Raw genomic sequence first — 23,033 nt, 5'->3', positions numbered from 1 at the left:
TTAAGGTCTATTTATCAACTCTGAGATTCTACCTCACCCCAGTAAGAATGTCCATTATCAAGGTCTATATATCAACATGTAGAGTTGCTGAATAAATAGTTTCAGATAGCTGGGTACTGGTGACTCAGGCCCATAATCCTAACTACTTGGGAAGATAAGCATGGAAGGATTGTGATTCAAGGACGAAAAATTAGTGAGACATCTTTCTCAACCCATAGCTCAGTGCAATAGCACACACCTGTCATCTTAGCTTTGTAAAGGATTAGATCAGATGGATTACCATTTCTGGATAGCCTCAGGCAGAAAAAGTTGCACAATTACATCTTAACAGAAGGAGTTGGGTATGGTGTTTGCACCTATCATCCCAGCTACAATGGAAAGCCTAAAATACGTTGCAATCCAGAGATGTAAGACTCTGTCTTTGAAAACAACTATTCCCAAAATGCTGGAGGCATGACTCAGTGACAGAGCACCTGCATAACAAGCAGGAAACCCTGATTTCTTCTCTAGTACTACCCCAAACAAAACAACAATAACAACAGAGTCTCAGACACATAAATTATCAGGTAGTATTTTTTCTAAACAGCTATTTTTCTTCTCTGTGAATGTTCACATTCTTTGTTTCAGTCCTCCAACCTACAGATTTCTTTTCCCTTTGAAATCTACCAGTCGCCTTTACCAATTGTATTTATCATCTCCACATTTTCTTCTTTCTTAATGAGACAGTTAAGAGCTAGATATTTACCAAGTAGAATTTTTAGCAGGCCTGTGTAATAAGATGTGTAAGTATTTCATCCTATACAAACAGAAGACAATTGACTTCAGAGTCCATGCTTTTCCTAGTACACAGATACTCCTCAATTTATGAGGGAAATTATAAACAGATAAACTTATAGGTTAAAATATCCTAGCTGAGCAACAGTTCACTGCATATATACATATATACATACATACATACATACATACATACATACATACATATATACATATATACACAGTTTACTGTATGTAGAATATAAGTTGGTTTCTCTTTATGATGGCTTGGTTGACTGCTGCTGCTATTTAGAATTGAGAGAAAGAATTGTACTACATGTCATTTAAAATCCTGAGGTACAGTTTCTACTGAATATGCATTACTTTTGCCCCATCATAAAATTTTATTTGTTTTTTTGTTATTATTAAAGTGATATAAAGAGGGGTTACAGTTGTATAAGTCAGGTAAAAAGTATATTTCTTTTTGGATAATGTCACCCCTTCCCTCAAGCTCTCCTAGTTTTTCCCTCCTATCCACCCACAAGTTGTATAGTTCATTTTCAACGTAGTGTCCAGTGAGTACCATTGCTGCATTTGTTTACCCTTTGTCTCTCCATTTCTGTGCCTCCCCTTACCCTCCCAAAGATATATAAATGAACAAACAGAACAAAAGGAAAGAAAACAAAAACAGCAAAAAAGAAAAATCACTCTTGTTTTCATTTCTGCAGTTCATTTTGACAAATATTACTTTTATGATCAGATGCACATAGGCATTGTGCTTTTCTGTTCCTCCTTTGGTCTCACTGTGTGTGAATGCCTAGAGACATGTATAATTTATTATGTCTTGATACTTTAGATCTAGTTTCTTTATATGAGAGAAAACATGTACTGTTTGTCTCTCTGAGCTTGGTTTATGTCATTTTTACATGATTTGTTTTAGGTCCATCCTTTTTCCTGCACATGACATGTTATTCTTTCTAATGGCTGTATACAATTACATTTTGTGCAATTTTTTGCATCCATTCATATACTGTAGGGCAACTGGGCTGTTCCCACAACTTGGCTATTGTGAATAGTGCAGCATTGAACATGGATATGCAAGTGTCTATTTGGTGTTTTGGCTTGTGATGTTTTGGGTAGAGGCCCAGGAGTGGTATGACTGGGCATCATAGGAAGATTTATGTTTAGTTTTTTGAGGAACCTCCAGACTGCTGTCCAGAGTGGTTGTACTAGTTTACATTCCCACCACCAGTGAAGCAGGGTTCCTTTATCTCCCACATCCCTCCAGCATTTGTTATTCCAATCACAATGTTGGCCAGTCTAACTGGGGTGAGATGGAATCTCAGAGTTTTTTTTTTTTTTTTTTTTTTTGGCCAGTCTTGGGGCTTGGACTCAGGGCCTGAGCACTGTCCCTGGCTTCTTCTTGCTCAAGGCTAGCACTCTGCCACTTGAGCCACAGCGCCACTTCTGGCCATTTTCTGTATATGTGGTGCTGGGGAATCGAACCCAGGGCCTCATGTATATGAGGCAAGCACTCTTGCCACTAGGCCACATCCCCAGCCCTCAGAGTTTTTTTTTTTAATTTGCATTTCCTTTCTAATCATAAAATTAAAAAATGTTTAAGCATTGTAAAATGGAACTACCTGTACCTTAGAGACAATTCTCTGTTTCTAAAGATGGAAGCCTTGGCTCAGAAGTAAAAGTTTCACTTGGGATCTTGTTAGCAATGCATAAACCTAGCCTTACCTTCTAAATAAAAATCTGATGTTACAAGATTTCCAAATAGTGTTATATGTGTGTTAAAGTTTGAGAGGAATTGCTGTATAACAGGCAGCCTGAGCACAGCATGGCATTGTGCTTTAAACAGAGTTGCATATAAAGCCCAGAACTTGTTTGGTGTTTATCTATAAACACTGGTGTATTCTTTCTTGAAAGATTTCTTTTGGGGCTGGTAGAGGGGCTTGAACTCAGGGACTACGCACTATCTTTTAGCTTTTTTCATTCAAGGCTGGCAATCTACCACTTGAGTCCACCTCCACTTCCAACTTTTTGGTGGTTAATTGAAAATAAAAGTCTCACTGACTTTCTTGCCAAGGCTGGCTTAAAACCATGGTTTTTAAGAGCCTTAGATTTCAGCCTGTTGGGTAGCTAGGACTGCGGGCATGAACCATTAGAGCTTGGCTTGACACTTGAATATTTTGTGTGTTTATTTCTCAAGTATACTAGAACTCGTCTAGAAATAGATACTTGGATCTGTCTATATCTGTTATCAGTTGAAAATAATGGGTTAGAACTGTGAGAGAAGTTCATTGTTAAATTGAAATTTGAACTGCAAGAAGAACTTCTAACATTTCCTTCTCATTGTCACCAGGAACATTTCATACTTAGAAATTACATGGACAAACAGACAGATCTCACCAGTGATATGAGGGCCCTTCTTGTGGACTGGTTAGTGGAGGTACAGGTAAGCCTGACAACTGCTGCCTTAAGGAGCTATTGTTCTCTTTCATGTGTGGCCCAGGCACACATATTTAAAAAAAATTATTTTTATTGTAAGGGTGATATACAGAGGGGTTACAGTTGCATAGGTCAGGTAATAAGTACATTTCTTTTTGAACAGTGTGTCACCACTTCCCTCATTTTTCCTCAGTTTTTTCCCTCCTCCCCCAAGTTATATAGTTCATTTTCAACATACTGTGTAGTGAGTGTCATTGCTGAATTAGTTCATCCTTTGTTCCCCTATTTGTGTGCTTTCCCTCACCCTCCCCCAAACAGTTAAACTTACATACAAGACAAAAAAATACAGAATTCAAAAATAATGACAAAATAGGAAAAACAAAAGAAATCACAAAATGTAAAGTAAAAACACCCATCTATGATCATATGCAAATAGCTATAGAGCCTTTGTAATCCTGTCCTATATCCTCCTTTGGTTTCACTGTGTGAATGGTTAGAGTCCTGCTTAATTTACCATGTCCAAGTGTAGTTTTTGTCTTTTATCATCCATTGTGTTTACTTATAGCTTTATAGGCAGTCTAATTACTACAAATGAGGGAAATCATGCACCCTATGTTTCTTTGGGTCTGTCTCTACTTTGCTTAATATAATTATTCCAAGTCTTTCCATTTCCTTATGAATGGGGCAATGTTATTCTTCTTGATGGAAGCATAGAATTCCATTGTGTATCATACCTCATTTTCTTGATCCATTCATCCACTGAAGGGTGTCTTGGTTGTTTCCATATCTTGGCAATGGTAAACAATGCTCCAGTGAACATGGGTTGTGCTGGTAGCTTTACCCAGGCACACATATTTTATAAAGTTCTATAAGATACATTAATTTACATTAATGTGTAGTTTAGTGTATCTTTTCATATGTGAATATAGTCTATTTTATCATATGCCTGACATTCCCACCGTGGATCTGTTTTCTTTAATTTTGTCTGGTGTAGTATGAGTTCTTTTAATCTAAAGGCTCAGTTTTTGAGATTTTTTTCCAGTCCTGGGGCTTGAACTCAGGGCCTGAGCACTGTCCCTGGCTTCTTTTTGTCAAGGATAGCACTCTACCAATTGTGCCACAGCACCACTTCTGGCTTTTTCTATATATGTGGTGCTGAGGAATTGAACCCAGGGCTTCAAGTCTAAGAGGCAAGCACTCTACTGCTAAGCCATATTTCCAGCCTGTTTTGTGATATTTTAGCAGTTGTTTCTCTAATACTATTACCCTTCTATCTTATTTCCCCTTTTCTATTAATTTTTCCTACAAATACTGTGACCATGGCTAACTTTCAGTAGATTGTAGAGAGGGATCTGATCTCTTCGGTATGCTATGAACTCCTCCTGATGCCCAAACAGTTTACGAATGGTTCATGACAAAGCCCTTTCTGGCCATACCCCATTTTCCTGAGTAAAGGGCTCTCTACACTGGTCCCTGGTATCATCAAGTGATGAGTATGCCACATGCAGGTATGCAGCCATCAGCAAGGGAGAGTCTGACTGTTCCAGGTCAACCAAGGCTCTTTCACTGCTCCTAGAGTTTGCCTGGGTAGAATCTTGACCTTTTTCTACTTGAGAAAAGAAGGAGAACATGTTTTCATATTCTATTCACTGTCTCAAGTTTTTAAAAAAATTGTTGTCGTTGTTAGTTGTAGGCCTTGAAATCAAGTGCTATCCCTGAGATGTTGTTTGCTCAAGGCTAGTGCTCTATCAAAGCCATAACACCACTTCAGTTTTCTGGTGGTTAATTGCAGTTAGGAGACTCATGAACTTTCCCATCCAGGGTGGCTTTGAACCACAATCCTCAGATCTCAGGCTCCTGAGTAGCTAGATTCACAGACATGAGCCAGTGGCACCCAGCATCTTTCAAGATTTCAGTCACCATCTAAACTTTCTGTTTTGGGAGAATTTCTTAAGGTAGCCTTTGGAATTATTTGTTTGGTTTGTGGCATTATCTAATATAATGTCCAGTATATTACAATTTTTTTGGTGCTTGTACTGGGGCTTGAACTCAGGATCTGAGCAATGTACTTTATCTTTTTCACTCATGGCTACTGTTCTGCCATTTGAACTACAGCTCCACATCTGAATTTTTTGGTGGTTAATTAGAGATGTCTTAAGGGCATTCCTGATCAGGCTGGCTTTGAACCTCGATTCTCAAATCTCAGTCCCCTGAGTAGCTAGGTTTATAAGCATGAGCCCATCTCTTTCACATTTAAAAAAATTAAGTGATTAATTTTTATCAGAACCAGTCCTCCTGGATTACAGATAATGCTCTTTTCATAGATTTTATCTTCTTTTAGATCTTGAAATATAATTTTAGATGTTTAATCCAGTTCTTGAAAATGAAAAGCTTATATTTGTAGATGCTTACTGATTCCTAAAATGTTTCTATTATAAAAATTAACATTTTTTCATATAGCTGGTTAAGTTACCCATTTTATTCATCTTTACAGAAGATACTCTTTGAGATAGGTTAGATTTTTTTTAATCAGATTTTTTTTCAATCAATTCAAGGCCAGTCAGTTTTCAGATTTAATTTTTTTCCTTTTTTGCCAGGTTGAGGCTTGAACTCAGGGCCTGGACACTGTCCCTGAGATTCTTTTGTTCAAGGCTAGCAGTCTACCACTTGAACCATAGCACAACTTCTTTCTTTTTCTGTTTATGTGGTACTGAGAAATCGAACCCAGGGCTTCATGCATGCTAGGCAAGCACTCTACCACTAAGCCACATTCACAGTGTAGATTTTTTTTAAATCAGTCCAAGACTGCATTTTATACATTCTATAGTTTTATTTATGACTTTCCTTTGTTTCTTCAGATCTTTGTATAGATATGGAGAATGGTTATTATGAAATATTGGGAAGAGTGCTTTTAGTAGAAGCAGTTGTAATGGAGGGAGAGAATATTGCTATAATGCTAGAGGGTTTTTTGTCCTTTGGCTGCTTTGTAATTACCTGGATCACTACTTCTTTTTTTTTCAAATTGACACAAAGATTCTAATGTGAATGCTAGTGCTGAGAGGAATGGAAACCGTATTATGCAAAGCATAGTGAAAAAGTCAAGTTATGTGGTCTGAGGTAAGAACGATTCGTAGAAGCTATAGTAACTGTCTTCATAATTGGAGGACTGCCACCAGAAGTATTATAGTACATTCAGGCAATTACAAGTAGATTAATTATGTTAGAATGGTATTATATCATATTCAAGGAGGGAAAATTACCATAACAGAAATATTTATTCAACTATTAAGGAGATGGAAACTGGGAGGAAGGAGGGTCAAGACAAGCTCAGGCAAAAAGTTAGTGAGACTCCATTTCAACAATTAAGCTAGGTGTTGAGGTTTTTGTCTGTGGTCCCAGATCAGCAGAAGGTATAGGTAGAAAGATCACAATCTGAGGATGGCCCAGGCAAAAATTTGAGAACTAACCTGAATGATAACCAAATCAAAAAGGTCTAGGGACATGGCTCCATTAGTAGAGCTCCTGCCTAGCAAGTATGAAGCCTGAGTTCAAGCCCTTGTACCTTAAAAAAAAGACTCAATATATTGTAAACAGTTATACAGATATTACCCACATATTTTGATGTTAATATTGAAAATAGTGTTATGAGTGGCCATGTTCTTATGTGGGGAAGTAGAAGAAATCTCTGTAAGTACCGACTGTCATTTATTTGCAGAAACATGACCCTCTATTTTCCTTTCCTACTATATTTTATTTCCAGTTTTTATAATAACCCAACATCATTTTTTTTTGTACTTAGGATAGTAGTTTTACCTCCTTAAACAATTCCTATCCCTTTCTTAAGACATTCCTTTGGATGGTGTGGAAAATAGAATAAAGTGTCTATATCCTAATTCTCAGAACCTGTGAAACTATTTCTTCACACAAGAAAAGGGAATTAGGGTTACTAATCAGCTGAAATTAAGATAGAGCAGTTATCCTAGATAATTTGAATGGGCTCAAAATAATCATAGTGGTCCTTAATTGTAGAAAAGGGAGAGAGAACATGATGTTATGTGAGAAAGACTTAGCTAGGTATGGCTGTTTTTGAAAATGGAAGGAGCCCACAAATTAAGTAATGTAGGCTGCCTTCAGGATTTATTTGTTTTGTTTTTGTTGCCAGTTATGGGGCGTGGACTCAGGGCCTGAGTACTATCCCTGGCTTCTTTTTACTCAAGGCTAGCACTCTACCTCTTGAGCCACTTCCTGCTTTTTTTCTATATATGTGGTGCTGAGGACTCGAACCCAGGGCTTCATGTATACGAGGCGAGCACTTTACCACTAGGCCATATTCCCAGCCCCATAGGCTGCCTTCAGAAGGTAGAAAAAAATAGATCCCCTACTATAACTTCTAGAAAATTGTTAATACAGACGTGCTTGACACCTTGATTTTTTATCACTGGAAGACCCATTTTGGACTTCTGACTTTCAGAGCTGTGTTGTTTTAAGCCATTGGGTATATGCTAATTTAGTAAAGTGGTAATAGGAAACTCATACAAATTTTCATCCATATTCCAGTGACAGAATGCCTTTTTAATATTTCATCAGAAATTTAGTATATGTATTATTAACTTGTATCCAACCACCTTCTGTTCTCATTTGCTTATGCAAACATACATCTGTTTCTTCAGTGCTTCTCAATAACCCTCTTATGGGTCATCTATATAATAGTGAATAAGAATAGTTTAAACCAGGAGCCAGTGGCTCACAACTGTAGTCCTAGCTACTCAGGAGGCTGAGATCTGAGGATTGCAGTTCAAAACCAGCCTGGTGAGAAAGTCCATTAGACTCTATCTCCAACTAATCATCTAAAAGCAAGAAGTGGACTTATGGTTCAAGTGCCAGTCTTGAATGAAAAAAACCTAATGGATAGTGCCCTGGCCCTGAGTTCAATCCCCAATACCAGCATGCACGAATACACACACACACACACACACACACACACACACACACACACACACACACACACACACAGAATATTCTATACAAAAGAAGGCCCAATGAAACAGCAATTACAAGGAGAGTGAATTCACTCAAGATATGAAAGAATTTTCCATTAAAGCCATTGAAAGATCGATTAGTCAATATTTGGATGTTTTTAAGGCAAGAGCTAGTAATACACACATTTTGTGGAAATGTTAAGAGCATTAATGTATCAGTTGAGAAGTTAAATGCAGATGGCTTTTATAAGTTCTTGAAGCCTAAGAACCTGATGGGTTATAAGTGAGAAGTATCACTGAGGACAGATGTACCTTCTGGGCATTGATAGGCAAACTGTGTCTGCACAAGACAAAAATAGCCAGTGGGATTGAGTGGAAACAAACTCAGTGGTTTTGTTTTCTCCCAGCTATATATTCCCTTTGTAGTGGCTGTGTACCCTAAGATGCCTTTGCCTGATTCCTACAAAGATATTATCTATTTGATTAGATATGTGTTTGAAAAGCTTCATTCACCCAAAGTAGACACTTTCATTTTTCTGATTTAAACTAAGGTGTTTGAAACAGCATAATATCTGTAACTGTGGTTACAGGAAAAGGTCTCTTATAGTTGGTAGAGGCAAGACAAGGGAGACAAGACAATAAGAAAAGGAAAGAAGAGAATTATACTATTAATGCTCTAACTCCACTCTGACTTCTTCTACCCTATACTTACCTTCCAACCTTGCTATCAGTACTTGTACCCAATTGAGCTGTTGTCATATTATATCTAGAGCTGGGAATATGGCCTAGTGACAAGAGTGCTTGCCTCGTATATATGAAGCCCTGGGTTTGATTCTCCAGCACAACATATGTAGAAAACAGCCAGAAGTGGCACTGTGGCTCAAGTGGCAGAGTGCTAGCTTTGAGCAAAAGGAAGCCAGGGACAGTGCTCAGGCCCTGAGTTCAAGGCCCAGGTCTGGCAAAAAAATATATAAAAAATAAATAAAATAAATAAATAAATAATAAATAAATAAAGATCTAAGGAAATACATTTCTTAAGGGAGAATTTACTATGTAAATTACTATCAAATGGAGAAAGCAGAAATCTGAGTATAAGAGATGAAGAAGAGAGGGTGTATTCACCCAGGTCACTCACAGAGAAGGTAGAGAATCTCTCTGATTTGTAAGAGTGCTTGCTCACTTACCCAAATATGTAAAGACAGATAATGCTATGATCCTCAAAAGTATTGGGGAGGAAGTGGCGCTGTGGCTCAAGTGATAGAGCCCTAGTCTTGAGCAAATGAGGCTCAGGGACAGTGCCCAGGCCCTGAGTTCAAGCCCCAGCACTGGTACAAACAAACAAACAAAAGTATTGGGGATACATGCAGGTAATTTTACTTGGAGAAGCGTTTACATGCTTAGCAGAATCCCAGCTGCTTAAGACTGTCCTTGATTCCACAGTCAAGGAGCTAGACAATGTACAGATTTGTGTCCTGTTTGTATATTCCTCCAGATAAACTTTGAGATGAGTCACGAGACCTTGTATTTGGCAGTAAAGCTGGTAGATCACTACTTAACAACATCATTGTTAAAGAAAGAGAATCTACAACTTCTTGGTTCCACTGCCTTTTTTATTGCAGCAAAATTTGAGGTAAGCCTAAGGTCCTAGAGAGAACTGATCACATGTCTAAAACAGGGAATGAATACATATGAACACATATGTATGTGTTTTTATACACTTGTATCTACTTGTGTATTCAATTATATACAAATATTTTGTTCTGTATTTTTTTTCTATATTCTCAAATCAGAAAAGTTGATGTTGGCTGTTACAGTAGTTTATTTGTTTCCTGGCATCAGTAAAGTTCTTTTATTTCCGTTTTAAAGATGCTTTACTTGGACATGTGCCTAATTAAATGAGTATTTTAGAATTTTTCTTTGGGTCTGTGATTCTCTGCTTCACCAACTCCATTTCTCACTTAACTAGTAGAATCTTCATCTGCACATATAACAAAAAATTTCCAAATCAGAATGCAGAAGATATTTAAGAGTAAATGGTTTGGTGTGGATGGTAGTAAGTCTAAATGAATCATTTGAAGTAATTATTTTTGAAGTAATAGTATAAAAGTGGGTAGCTGGCCTATTATTCATGACCATAATCTATCCACCTAGTCTGTCTGATTCTTCCCCTTCCCTAGGTGCTGGTAATCTTGTTTAACACTCATTTTCCTTCACTTAGGCTAGTTGTATGAAACTTGATGGTTTGGGAGCAGGAAGGTAGCAACTTTGGTTAAATTTGAAGAACTTTAATCCAGATTTCTTTGTTTTTATTCTGGTACCTTTACTCTGTCCTTTGCTGACTCCTGCTCTACCTGCTCCTTCCCTCTCTCCCCTCTTTACCCCTCTCCCTCTTCATGCCCCTATCCTATTTTCACATGAAGATATACCCTACATGTCAGCCTCTGAGTTGAGCTCTGTTCAACAGAAGAAAAGGGGAGTAGGAGGAAGAGAAAGAAGGGACACTTTTTAGGCAAATCTTGGAACCAGGAGCATCATTCCTCTGGTAGACATGACAGAGGGCACCTACTAAGTTCAATGGCAAAAGGATGACTTCTTCTCATAGATCTGAGAAGTACTGAAAGACTTTCATAAGTGGAGGTGTGGAGATGAAAAATGATCTCCCCCAAACCAAGATTAAATTCCAGAGATCAAAGCATAAGACAGGACTCCCAGAACAGTGGTTCTTTCAATCCTAAGCCTCTTCTTGCTCTACCCCATGCAGTCTCTCCATCTCTAGCTCAGTTTTCTGTATCTTTATTCCTTTTTTCCCCTCCAGCAGTCCTTAGTTATTCCATTCCTTGTTCTCACCAGTATGGCAGATTGCTACTCCAAGGCCTGTTATATTACCTGTTATATTACTCTCTCACTGTAAGAGACCACCCCAGTAGGCCTTGTGATTCCTCTGGTTGTGGTGCATTCTTTGGACAGGCCTCTCCTCTCATTTCTCTGGCTTTGTATTTCAGTAAGGAAACTCGGAGAAACCAGAAGTTAGTTCTCAGAGCTGTTGGAAAGATCCAAAATAATGGCCATCTCAGATACTTTACCTTTGTTCTCCTTGGCCTTTCACCTAAAGCAGGTTGTAACTGCCTTTCCTCTCCATTTACAGGAACCCTACCCACCTTCTTTGAAGGAATTCTTGTACATCTGTGAAGATCTTTATCAACGAAACGATATGCTTACTCTGGAAGCCAGCATCCTAACAAACCTTGACTATGACATAAATATTCCCATTGCCTATAATTTTCTGCGAAGATACGCTACGGTAAGAGGATGAAAGCACATTGTTATTCTACTTCTAAGTTTTCTTTATATCCAGAGTAGCTACCAACCTTTTTGGTTAAAAGTTAGCAGTCTTAATGAAATAGAGGGGGATTATAGCTTCTGCAGCAGTGGTATGGTGTGTATGTGAATTTTTAAGAGGAAGGTGGAGTATGTAAGGAAGAAAACATTATTTGATCAAGAAAGGATGTGTGAAAAGTTTTAGGGGAATATGGGAAATATTCTCTTTCCTAACTTGGCTATTGGTTACAAGTACTATCACTTCATAATTACTCATTGTATCCTACACTTTTATCTCTGTATGCTGTATATTAGATTTTTTTCAAATAAGAAAAGGAGAAAGAGCTGTTCTGGAGCATGTAACACCTATGATGGAATCAGTGGCAAAGTCAGAGTTGGGAGACTTTAATTATTTAGTAGATAACTCCTACAGAAGAGGGAGCTGAGAGGGTATACATGTGAAAATTCAGTTAAAAACCCTAAAACTGGCCAGATGCTGGTGTCTCACTCCTATAATCCCAGCTTCTTAGGAGGCTAATCTACAGGATTGTGGTTTGAAGCCTGCATAGGCAGAAAAGTCCATGAGATTGCAATTCCAAAATAACAAGCAAAAGACAAGGCTGAAAGAGTGTATCAAGTGGTGAAGCACCAGGTAACCCAGTAAGCTAGGGAAGTGGGAGGTCCTGAGTTAAAAACCCAGAAAGAACCTTCCTCCCAAAACAAAATCCCCTGAAAGTTGGCAAATCCCAATGCCAATTTCAGAATCTGTGCTTTTGCTGTGGCGGGAGAGGTATGCTGCTTGAGCAGAGAGCCTGAAGTAGGATGACTGGAGAAGAGGTCTTTTTCCTGGTGCTGTTTGTCAAAATTGATTGTTGAACCAGTCTTATTTCTGTCTTTAGTGTCTCCAGTCCAGCATGACAACACTGACACTGTCTCGCTATATCTGTGAGATAACACTGCAAGAAAGCTACTATATCCCTGAGAGGGCTTCCAAACTAGCTGCTGGCTCTTTCCTCCTGGCCCTCTGCATGAAGAATCTTGGACACTTGGTAAATAGTTTTGGTAGGAGGAAGGGGAAGGGTGTAAATTAAGGCTATGGGGAAGTTTATGGTGACAAAACTGCCATGTATTTTCAATTAGGAATTCTTTAACACCTGGACAACTTATGGACAACAGTTTCTGGAGCAGTGGTGTTGACATATTTTATTATATTTTTCTAAGTCACAGTATTCTTCATTTCAGAAGAAATATCCCTCTCTGAAAACTATCTCTCTCTGAAAGCCTAAGATTGTAAAACAGACAAATGTGAAGTTAATCTGTTTCTCACGAGGCTGGAGAGAGCCCCTTTACCTCTGTCCCTTGCAGGTCTCTGAAAAAAGTAGGCCTCTTTTATTTTTATTTGCAATTGCATTGGTCAGGTAATGAATACATTTCTTTTGAACAATGTCACCCCTTCCCTTGATCTATCCTAATGTTTCCCTCCTGTCTCTACCTATAATTTGTATAGTTCATTTCCAGACGGTGTCTGATGAGTACTACTGTTGCATTTGTACAGCCTTTGTCCCTCCACTTCTGTACCCTCTATTCCTCTCCCAAAGACAGAGAAGTGAACAAACAAGACAAAAAGAAGAAAAAACTCTTATTTCCATTTGCTGGAGTTCATTTCGATAAATATTTTATATGATCAGAAGTATGCAGCCATTGTGCCTTTGTATTCCTCCCTTAATATCCTCCTTTGGTCTCATTATGTATGAAGGCCTAGAGTTCTGTATAATTTATCATATCCCACTGGAAAGTAGACCTCTTAAGGAACTTGGGGGATCCAGATTTGGAAAGCATTGATGCAGAGAATATAAAATAGAGAAAGTAGCTGTCCATGTATATAGCAATGTGTTTAGAGACATGCCTATTAATGGTGTTCTCTGAAGAGGAAGTGCTTGAACACCCTTTAGCCACCTACAAGTAAAACTCATATTTAATGATTTTGCAATTTTATAAAAAATGTGAGTTAAAGAAAATTTAAAGAACCTTGAATTTTTATGGCTACATAATACACAGTTTGAGTAGAAAGATTATGCTCACAAATGTAGCAACTCTTGTCCAACCATTGCTAAGTCTATCCTGTCTAGACACCCTGAGCCATTGATGATGGGAGAAACCTCTGCATGCTGTAAAAGAGCCATGAAAAAAGTTGTATGAACCTGAATAAGTCATATTGAAATTTTTTTACTTTATTTTATTTTATTTTATTGCCAGTCCTGGGCCTTGGACTCAGGGCCTGAGCACTGTCCCTGGCTTCTTTTTGCTCAAGGCTAGCACTCTGCCACTTGAGCCACAGCGCTACTTCTGGCCATTTTTTATATATGTGGTGTGGGGAATCGAACCCAGGGCTTCATGTATATGAGGCAAGCACTCTTTCCATTAGGCCATATTCCCAGCCCCCATATTGAAATTTTTGAGGACAGAGGGAATGTTTAATAAATGGCAATCATTTTGTTGAAAAATAAAAAGTCATAATGGCTTATTAGCATTTATGGAGTGTTTAAGCAGTGATCTAAGCACGTTGTATATTAAACTCATTTCATCTTTGTAGCAACCCCACAAGATTAGTACTATTTTAGTTAATTCACAGATAAGAAATAACTTCTATATCTATACAACTAATGAGAGATGGAACTAGATTTGGAACTTACAAATCTGTATACTGAAAGCTGTGTGTCCATAGCTCTGAAGTTCTGGTTTTGGAGGCTCCATGTTGAGCCATGTTTGACCCTCAGACTCTTGAAGTTTAGTGGGTCCTAAAGAGGATGTATGTGTAGTTCAGGGCAACAAACTGCCAACTAGGATAGAAATATCTCCATTTTCTAAAAACAATTTTTAGTAACTTCAAATAGTTGTTACAAGGCCATTTCAGTTTAATATATCCATTTATGTATACAATGCATCTTGATCAGACTCCTGTCTTCTATGATTTTTCCTGTACCCTAATTCAATGTTCTTATAACTGCTGGATAAACCTGAGAGTATCAGCTAAATGTCAGTCCTAATTTGAACTCAGATAGTTCTTACACACTCCTATGTGTTACTACACTGCCTCTTTTTTTTTTTTTTGGCCAGTCCTGGGCCTTGGACTCAGGGCCTGAGCACTGTCCGTGGCTTCTTTTTGCTCAAGGGTAGCACTCTGCCACTTGAGCCACAGCGCCACTTCTGGCCGTTTTCTGTATATGTGGTGCTGGGGAATCGAACCCAGGGCCTCATGTATATGAGGCAAGCTCTCTTGCCACTAGGCCATATCCCCAGCCCCTACACTGCCTCTTTTGCAGATAAGAAAGACTTAACAGGTGACTATGAGCAGAATCTTGAAAGATGAGTAGGAACTTATGAGAAGAGACATTTGAGGTGGAGGGAACAATAACTGAAAAGACAGAAGGCACTAAAGAAGGACTGTAATGTTTGGGGCAGAATAATACACTTCCTATTATTAGAACAAATTAATAAGGATGAATGATGATACCGGAATGTGAGGCTATGAAATTTTGAGGGATCTTGTATGCCATTCTAGGAGCACTCACTTTAACTTAAAAAAATGGTGCTGGGGATCAAGCCCTGAGCCTCATGCATACCAAGCAGGTATTTTTATCATTGAAGTATATATATCCCAACATCAAGATACCCCCCTCTATACTAAGGCATTATTTTAGGAAAGGAAGTGACATGCTCATGTTTTTTGTGTGACTTGGAAACAGTACTGCTATGGCAGAATAGAAGGGATGAGGGAGACTAAAAGTAGAAACACCAGGGACTAGGCTGTTACAGGCAAGATGAAGCATTGAGGGCCTAAACTGACAGTGGCAATGGAGCTGTAATCTAATTAACATGGCCAACATACTGTGCCTGATCAGCATGTCAGTGACTGCCATTTGTTGTTGATAGTATTTTTTAAACTGTATTTAGGGGAGCCTTGGTTTTTTTTTTTGTTTGTTTCTGTTTTTGTTTTTTATAGCAGTGTCTCAGATAAAAGGTAAAGTGAGGCTGGGAATATGGCCTAGTAGTAAAGTGCTTGCCTCGCAAACATGAAGCCCTAGGTTTTATTCCTCAGCACCACATATAGAGAAAAGGCCAGAAGTGGTGCTGTGGCTCAAGAAGCAGAGTGCTAGCCTTGGGCACAAAGAAGCCAGGGAGAGTGCTCAGGCCCTGAGTTCAAGTCCTAAGACTGGCAAATGAAAAAAGGTAAAGCGTTCCAAGTTGATGGGCTTCTTAAACCTCATCACTACTTCCAGATAAGATACTTAGAGAAAAAGGAGTTAAGGAAAAATAAGACAGTTTAGAAAAAAAGACACTGCCTTATAGATAAAGCCTTTTTCTTTCTCTATCCAACAAGCATATTATATCATAGGATTAAATAAATTTAATACATATTTATTTAATCATGATATAATTATTATAATGATCCTCATTTGGCAGATTTACAATCTGAAGCACTATGAGGTTAAATAACTGACTCCAGTTTATGCTGTTAGTTTGAATTTAAATTGAAGCTGTCTGCCTCTAGAACTTTTGCTCTTAAAACATTGCTATGCTACCTAGACTGTATGACATTCTTTTTTACGTTTTAAAATTTATTTATTTCTTTATTGTCAAAGTGATGTACAGAGGAGTTACAGTTTCATATGTAAGGCAGTGCATACATTTCTTATCCAACTTGTTACTTCCTCCCTCATTTTTCCCCTGCATTCCCCCCTCCTCACATTTCTCTCTACCCCATGAGTTGTACAGTTAGTTTACATCATATAGCTTTATAAGCATTGCTGTTGCATTGGTTTGTTTTTTTATCCTTTGTCTCTCGATTTTGATATTCCCCCTTCCCTAGTTCCAATACACATATGTACAATAACCAGGGCACCAAAATCACTTACAGTGATATCAGAGGTAAAACCATGGGGAAGAAAGAAAAAAGAAAAAGGCACAATTTCACATGGTATGTTGGAAATAACAACAATGATAAACCACTTGTTTCCATAACTTGGAGTTCATTTTGCTTAGCATCATCTTGTGTGTTCATATGTACATAGCTATTGAGCTATTGTGATCTTCTGCTAGGATTATCCTAGACGTGTACTAATTATTCCCAGTAAGGTAAACCATAGAGTCTATGTTTCTTTGGGTCTGACTCACTTCATTTAGTATGATTTTTTTTCTAGGACCTTTCATTTCCTTATGAATGGGGCATTGTTATTCTTTCTTTCTGATAGATTCTTTTTTATTTTTATCTGTTTTATTATTTTATTTTTAAGGTTCTTAAACTATCCTGTTCTAGTTCCATTATCTGTAAAATAGGAAGTATAAATGGTATCTATCTCTAGAGTTGTTATGGCAATTGCATTAACTTGAAAACATACAATGCTTGGAACAGTACCAGGCTCTTTAATGACCCTATTTAGGAATATTTAATTAAATTGTCAATTTCATATAAGTCATTCTTATGGTTGATTAATGCATGAAATGATGGATGTCAGAATTAGAGATGAGTAATAGCCTATAATTCTTGTTAGATGTTAAGTTGGGACTCAGAATTTGTTCTGTGGTTTGCTTGGCCATTCGCTTTAGGTCTAAGAGTGACTACATAATATCAGAGCCAGAAGCTAGTAGCTCATGTCTGTAATCCTAGCTATTAAGGGAGGCTGAGATCTGAGTATCATGCTTTGAAGCCAGCCTGGGCAGGAAAGTCTGGGAGATTCTTACCTCCAAGTAACTACCAGAAATCCAGAAGTGGAGCTGTGGTTCAAATGACAGAGTGCTAGCCTTGAGCAAAAATGCTCAGGGACTACACCAAGGCCCTGTGTTTAAGCCCCAGGACCAGCAAAAATGAAGTGAAATAAAATAAAATAAGATTACTTCAGTTCCTTATGACTTCAGTGGAGTTTAGATCACTATGTACATCTGCAACCAGGACTAACATATAAATGGTACATGTACATATAGTCATCCCAGAAGCTTGTGGTTGAAATTCTCCTAGAATTGAAGGGTGGAGAATGTCTATCCTGCCACTATGTACATCTTGGGGAATTATTGGGTACAATTATGGGACAGACATGTGTGTTTTTATGGCTTGTCTGCCTGTAGCCTGTATTGATAACTTTGGTATGGTCTGAAAATATTGTTATAAATATCCAAACGACCCTTGTCAGAAAAAAGGCTTCCTATTCCCTCACCCTAATTATTTGCTCATGTCTATTCTGTATGAATCTTTGCAATGTTTTGAATATCATCACTGTCTAACCATAGGTGAGGAGTTTGAATTTGAAATAGTATAGATGGAGGCAAGGTATGCTTAGTATAGTAGAAGTGACTGTTCATGCTTCTTCCAGATTAGTTCCCTGGAACGTCACAGTGGCTACAAGGTCTCTGACCTTCGTTGTCTGGTCAAGAAACTGAATGTACTGGTAGCTCGACAGCCATGCAACAATTTCAAGACTGTGTATAACAAGTACTGTAGCCAGTAAGTATCAAGCTCTATCCACATTGTGTTTGTGCTCATTTATGGGAAAGCTTTAAAACATTAGCATCAGAGGTATCTCACTTGAGGATCCATTTTTCACCTTCCTTTCTACTCTAGAGCTAAAACAGATAGGAAACCAAGTGCCCTATGTCTTGTTTGTCAGTGAAATCTGTTTGGCTTATTGTACACTGAACTAAACCCCCTTTTTTGCAGGGTATATTATGAAGTTGCTAAAATAGGTCCCTTGAAATTGTCGGACCTGGAGGAAATTTTACACACTGACTGATAAGAATGAGGCCCTGGCACTCTGGCAGCAGGCTGTTACCAGAAAAAAAGCAAATATACTGGATTTATTCTGTGCTTGAATTTGTTGTTTGTTCATCTTTCCTCATTTTCCTAGTTTTCTTGATATTTTCTCAAATTTCTAGTGTTGTATCTAAATGTTTCTAAAAAGAAGATGTTATTATATTTGTCTAGAAATTCAATAAAAATTGTGTTTATTAAGGTGTCTCACTTCCGCTCTTATTGCTCAGTAATAACATATATAACTCAAGAAATTAATTTTCCTGCCCAGTAAAGGCTATGTTTCAAGGACTAGCTTATCTAATTTTCTCAATTCTTTGAATGTTTTCCTGCCATGGGAAGAGAAATCACACTAAGTGCAAATTGATAGATGGGTCTGTGCCTAGTTTGAAAAGAAAGCACCTTCACTTCCCTTCCACCCCCCTCCCATGCACAAAGTAGGCCTCAGTGTTGAGAGCTGGAGTAGCTGATAATGTTATAGGGCAAATATTAGTTGGTCCTAATCTCTAGTTGCTTACTCTCTTTGATGCTTTGATAATGAAAAATAGGGATAAGGATTTGAATCCAAGTGTAGCCCCAGTTTTATAGTTAGGCAGGTTTTTAGAGTCTAAAAATCTAGAGTCTAGAAATATTTTTGGCCCTTATCTACTGCTAAGAGAAGGAATATCTAGCTGAGAAATGAGCAAGATGTCCCACAAATGCAAGTATCAACCACTTGTCCATTCTTTCATTCATAAAACCTAAGGAATCTCTTGTCTTTCTCAATCCAGTCTTCAGTGATGTGTACTGGGATAGTTACATTCATTTGCTAGGAGAGAAGTTAAAACACCCCTATACAAGGAGCCCACACTTTTATTCTTCTAGAACTTCCTATAGACAGCAAGTAATATTTGACACAGCAGTAGACCTTTAGGACTCTATTCTTTTTTTTGTATGTGTGGTGCTGGGGATTGAGCCCAAGGCCTTGCACATACTAGTTCTTTATCACTGAGTCCTACTAGCCTTTTATATTTTATTTTATTTTTTGAGAAGGTATTGGGACTTGATCTTAGGGCATAGGTATTATTCCCTAGGGTTTTGTGCTCAAGGCTGGTGCTCTACCACTTAAGCCAAACTTCCACTTTTGAGTTTTTGGTAGTTACTTGGAGATAAGAATTACATAGGCTTTCTTTCCTACCAGGGCTGGCTTTGAACTGTGATCCTTAAATGTCAGCCTCCTGAGTAACTAGGATTATATTTTTATATTGAAATAAGATCACAGTAAGTTCCCCAGGCTGGCACTGCACTTTTGATTCTCTTGTCTCAGCCTCTTGAATAGCTGGGGTTATAGGTATATACCACTGCATTCCACTGTAAAGACTCTAGTATTGTGATTGTCAACTGTGTTTTTTTTTTTTTGGCCAGTCCTGGGCCTTGGACTCAGGGCCTGAGCACCATCCCTGGCTTCTTTTTGCTCAAGGCTAGCACTCTGCCACCTGAGTCACAGCGCCCCTTCTGGCCATTTTCCATATATGTGGTGCTGGGGAATCGAACCGAGAGCTTCATGTGTAGGAGGCAAGCACTCTTGCCACTAGGCCATATTCCCATCCCGAAATATTTTGACTATTATTCCTGGGATGGACATCAATAAAGATACTATGGAGGAACACCTCTCCAATTCTGGCTTGAGACTCTCCATATGATCCTAGTCACACCACTTTTTCTGATGGAATAGGGAGTAGGAATATAAGGATGAAAAGTTGTTGGGGAGCTAGGTGCTGGTGGTTCATGCTCATTATCCTAGCTACCCAGGAGGCTGAGTTCTAGGGGTCGAGCTTTGAAGCCAGCCCATACAGGAAAGTCTGTGAGGCTATTTCCAGTTAACCAAAAAGCTTGAAGTGAAGGTGTGGCTTAAGTAGTACAGTGCTAGACTTGAGGGACAGTTCCCAGGCCTTGAATTTAAGTGCCAGTGTCAGTGCAACATGCGCGTGCGCACACACGCTCACACAAACACACGAGTCTTTGGATATCTCTGCTTTCTGTCTACTTGAATTTCCTGTTACCCTTTCAAACTTACTTTGCTTTGGAGACCATGTGCTGTTAGGCTCCCTCCTGCCCCCTGCCACCCTATTGAAGTATAATTAAAGGGTAGAGCCAGAGAGATCTGGCCTATTTGACAGTGATTCTGCTGCCATACCTAACTTTGAAGAACTGTCCTAAAAGCACAGAACTGAATGCTGATTTGTAAATCTACAGCCTCACTAAAAATAAGTATCTTTCTCCTGCTTTTTAAATTTTGGAGGTTCATATTATAGAAAAATCAACTAATTGAGTTATCCCTCTTCCCAACTGTTATAAGTGCTAATGAAACCTTTAGTCATTTTTGTTGTTTACACATGCCTTAAAATTTATTTTATACTAATCACTACTTCAGAATTAAGAGGACTAGAGAACTAAATCTCATTGCTTTGGCTATTTAATGATTTTTGTTAGCATACATTAGTTGTGCAAAGAAGGTTTTATAGTGACATTCCCTACATACAGAGTATACAATGCATCCTGTTCAAACTCATCCTTTCTATCACTTTCCCTCATCCTCCTTTGTACTTCTGTAAAAAATTCCACATTTCAGTGTTCTTTTATTTATACATATAAATGAACTACTTAGACTTTAGTCATCATTGTCCCTGTTTATTGGCCATCTCTTCTCCGTAATCCAGTCTTCCCCCCAGTAAAGGCTGTTTTTCTTTCCTGTAATTTTTTTAGTATGTATCGTGGTATTTTTGTTCAGAATAACCCTCTCTGTAGTTTGGTTTTTCCCTACCCCTTATTGAGCAGCAACTTTCATTGAGATTGTTTATTTGTGCCCTTGTCAGTACTAAGGTTTGAAATTAAGGCTGGTGCTCTACCAGTTGAGCCACAGCTCTACTTCTGTTTTTTTTTTTTTTTTTTTTTGCGGGGGAGGGTTATTTGGAGATAAGAGTCTCATGGACTTTCTTTTCCCAGGCTGGCTTTGAAATGCAATCTGCAGATCTCAGCCTGCAGAATAGCTAGGATTACAGGCATGAGTCATACTCGGCTTCATTGAGATTTTTTTTTTTCAGTTGTGGGGCTTGAACTCAGGGTGTAGACGCTCTCCCTGAGCTTTTTTGCTCAAGGCTAGCATTCTACCACTTTGAGCCACAGCTCCACTTCAAGTTTTCTGGTGGTTAATTGGAGGTAAGAGTCACACGGACTTTCCTGCCTGGGCTGGGTTTGAACTGCAACCCTCAGATCTTAGCCACCTATGTAACTAGGATTACAGGCATGTAATCCTTGCTGCAACCAGCACCAAGCTTCACTGAGTGTTTTACAGCTTATTTATTCATAGTTGCAATGCAAATAGAAACAATTTCTCCTCAATCTTTTTTCCTTCTCCTTCACACAGGATTGTATTTGCTACTTAGGGTTGTTTATGCTTGAATAGGAAAGTGTGGATCGATTCTTCCATTTATGTGAAGAATGACATTGAGACTTTGATAGGTATTGCTATGAGACTTTGATAGGTATTGCTATGAATCTGAATATTGCTTGTATCTTACTATATTGTGCCTTTATTGCTGAAGTACATCTGAAACTGGGCATGGTGCCACACATGAAAACATGCTCAACATTGTTAGCTATCAGGTAAATGCAAATAAAAACCAAACTTCATGCCCACTAAGCTGCATATAATTAAAAAACTACCAGTGTTGGAGAGAATGTGGAGGAATTCAGACCTTCATATGCTGTTGGTGGGATGTTAAATGGTTTCAGACACTTTGGAAAACAGTCTAGAAGGTTCTTGAATACTTAACCATTGCTTGGGAAAACAGTCACTGTAAACCATGTAATTCGTTATTCCCATGACTTGATGTGTTTATTGCCCTTTCCTGTATCCTCTTTGGAGAAATATCTTTCAAACATTTGGTATTTTTATTTTTAATTTTTTGTGGTGCTGGTACTGAGGCTTGAACTCAGGGCCTGGACAAAGTCTCGTAGCTCTTTTTTTGCTCAAGACTGGTGTACTGCCTCTTGAGCCACAGCTCTATTTCCAGCTTTTTGCTGATTAATTCAAGATAAGAATCATGGACTTCTCTGCCTATATTAGCTTGGAACCTAGATCCTCAGATCTCAGTCTCTTGAGTAGTTAGATTATAGGCATGAGACATGAGCACCTGGCTCTTTTTGATCTTTAAAAAAGTGGGCCTTGTTGTGGTAGTTTCTTTCTGGCACATTTGTTAAGTTTCAAGTGGGCCTGACTCTGCCACATACACTACATAGGAACTAACCAAGGCTCGAAGACAGAATTCTCTCGAGCATTTTCCTACATCAGAGATTGGCTCCCACATGTGGAAGGAATGTTTCATATGTTTAAGTCCTACAGGCAGACTGACAGAAGCTGTCTGGCTTGAGAGCGTCTGTGCTGAGGACTGTTTCTTTATCTTTGTGATGGATTTGTTTAAAAAAATGGGCCTTTATCTCTTTTAATATTGAATTGTAGGAATTCTTATGTAACTCATATGTATGGTTTAACTTTTTTCTCTGATTAAATGGATTATCTTTTCATATCCTTCCCAGTGTTATTTAAACAGTAAGGTTTATTTATAGCTACTATAAAGTAAAAATCTACTTTTTCATATTTAAAATTTTGATGACATTATCATGTAATCCAAGATAATAAAAATATATAGAAGCTGGGCATGGTAGCGCATGCCTGTAGTCCT

General features: G+C 38.3%; 1 protein-coding gene and 1 non-coding gene across 2 annotated transcripts in view; both read left to right on the top strand.

Moving 5' to 3' along the window:
• Ccnb3 (cyclin B3) overlaps positions 1-18,510 on the top strand; it is a 35,686-nt gene extending 17,176 nt beyond the window's left edge. Inside the window, exons 6-11 of the mRNA XM_048336774.1 lie at positions 3,125-3,217; positions 9,682-9,819; positions 11,335-11,490; positions 12,407-12,556; positions 17,876-18,006; positions 18,220-18,510. Of these exons, the coding sequence (XP_048192731.1) occupies positions 3,125-3,217; positions 9,682-9,819; positions 11,335-11,490; positions 12,407-12,556; positions 17,876-18,006; positions 18,220-18,292 (741 nt within the window). The 3' untranslated portion in view covers positions 18,293-18,510. The remainder of the gene's footprint in view (positions 1-3,124; positions 3,218-9,681; positions 9,820-11,334; positions 11,491-12,406; positions 12,557-17,875; positions 18,007-18,219) is intronic.
• Positions 18,511-22,517: 4,007 nt separating this feature from the next.
• LOC125344429 lies at positions 22,518-22,660 on the top strand. Its single transcript, XR_007209543.1, has one exon. It is a non-coding gene; the product is annotated as a small nucleolar RNA SNORA12 (small nucleolar RNA).
• Positions 22,661-23,033: the final 373 nt, after the last annotated feature.

This window comes from Perognathus longimembris, chromosome 28 (assembly GCF_023159225.1).
Source record: "Perognathus longimembris pacificus isolate PPM17 chromosome 28, ASM2315922v1, whole genome shotgun sequence".
Taxonomy (NCBI): domain Eukaryota; kingdom Metazoa; phylum Chordata; class Mammalia; order Rodentia; family Heteromyidae; genus Perognathus; species Perognathus longimembris.
This window is presented reverse-complemented; position numbering and strand designations above follow the sequence as displayed.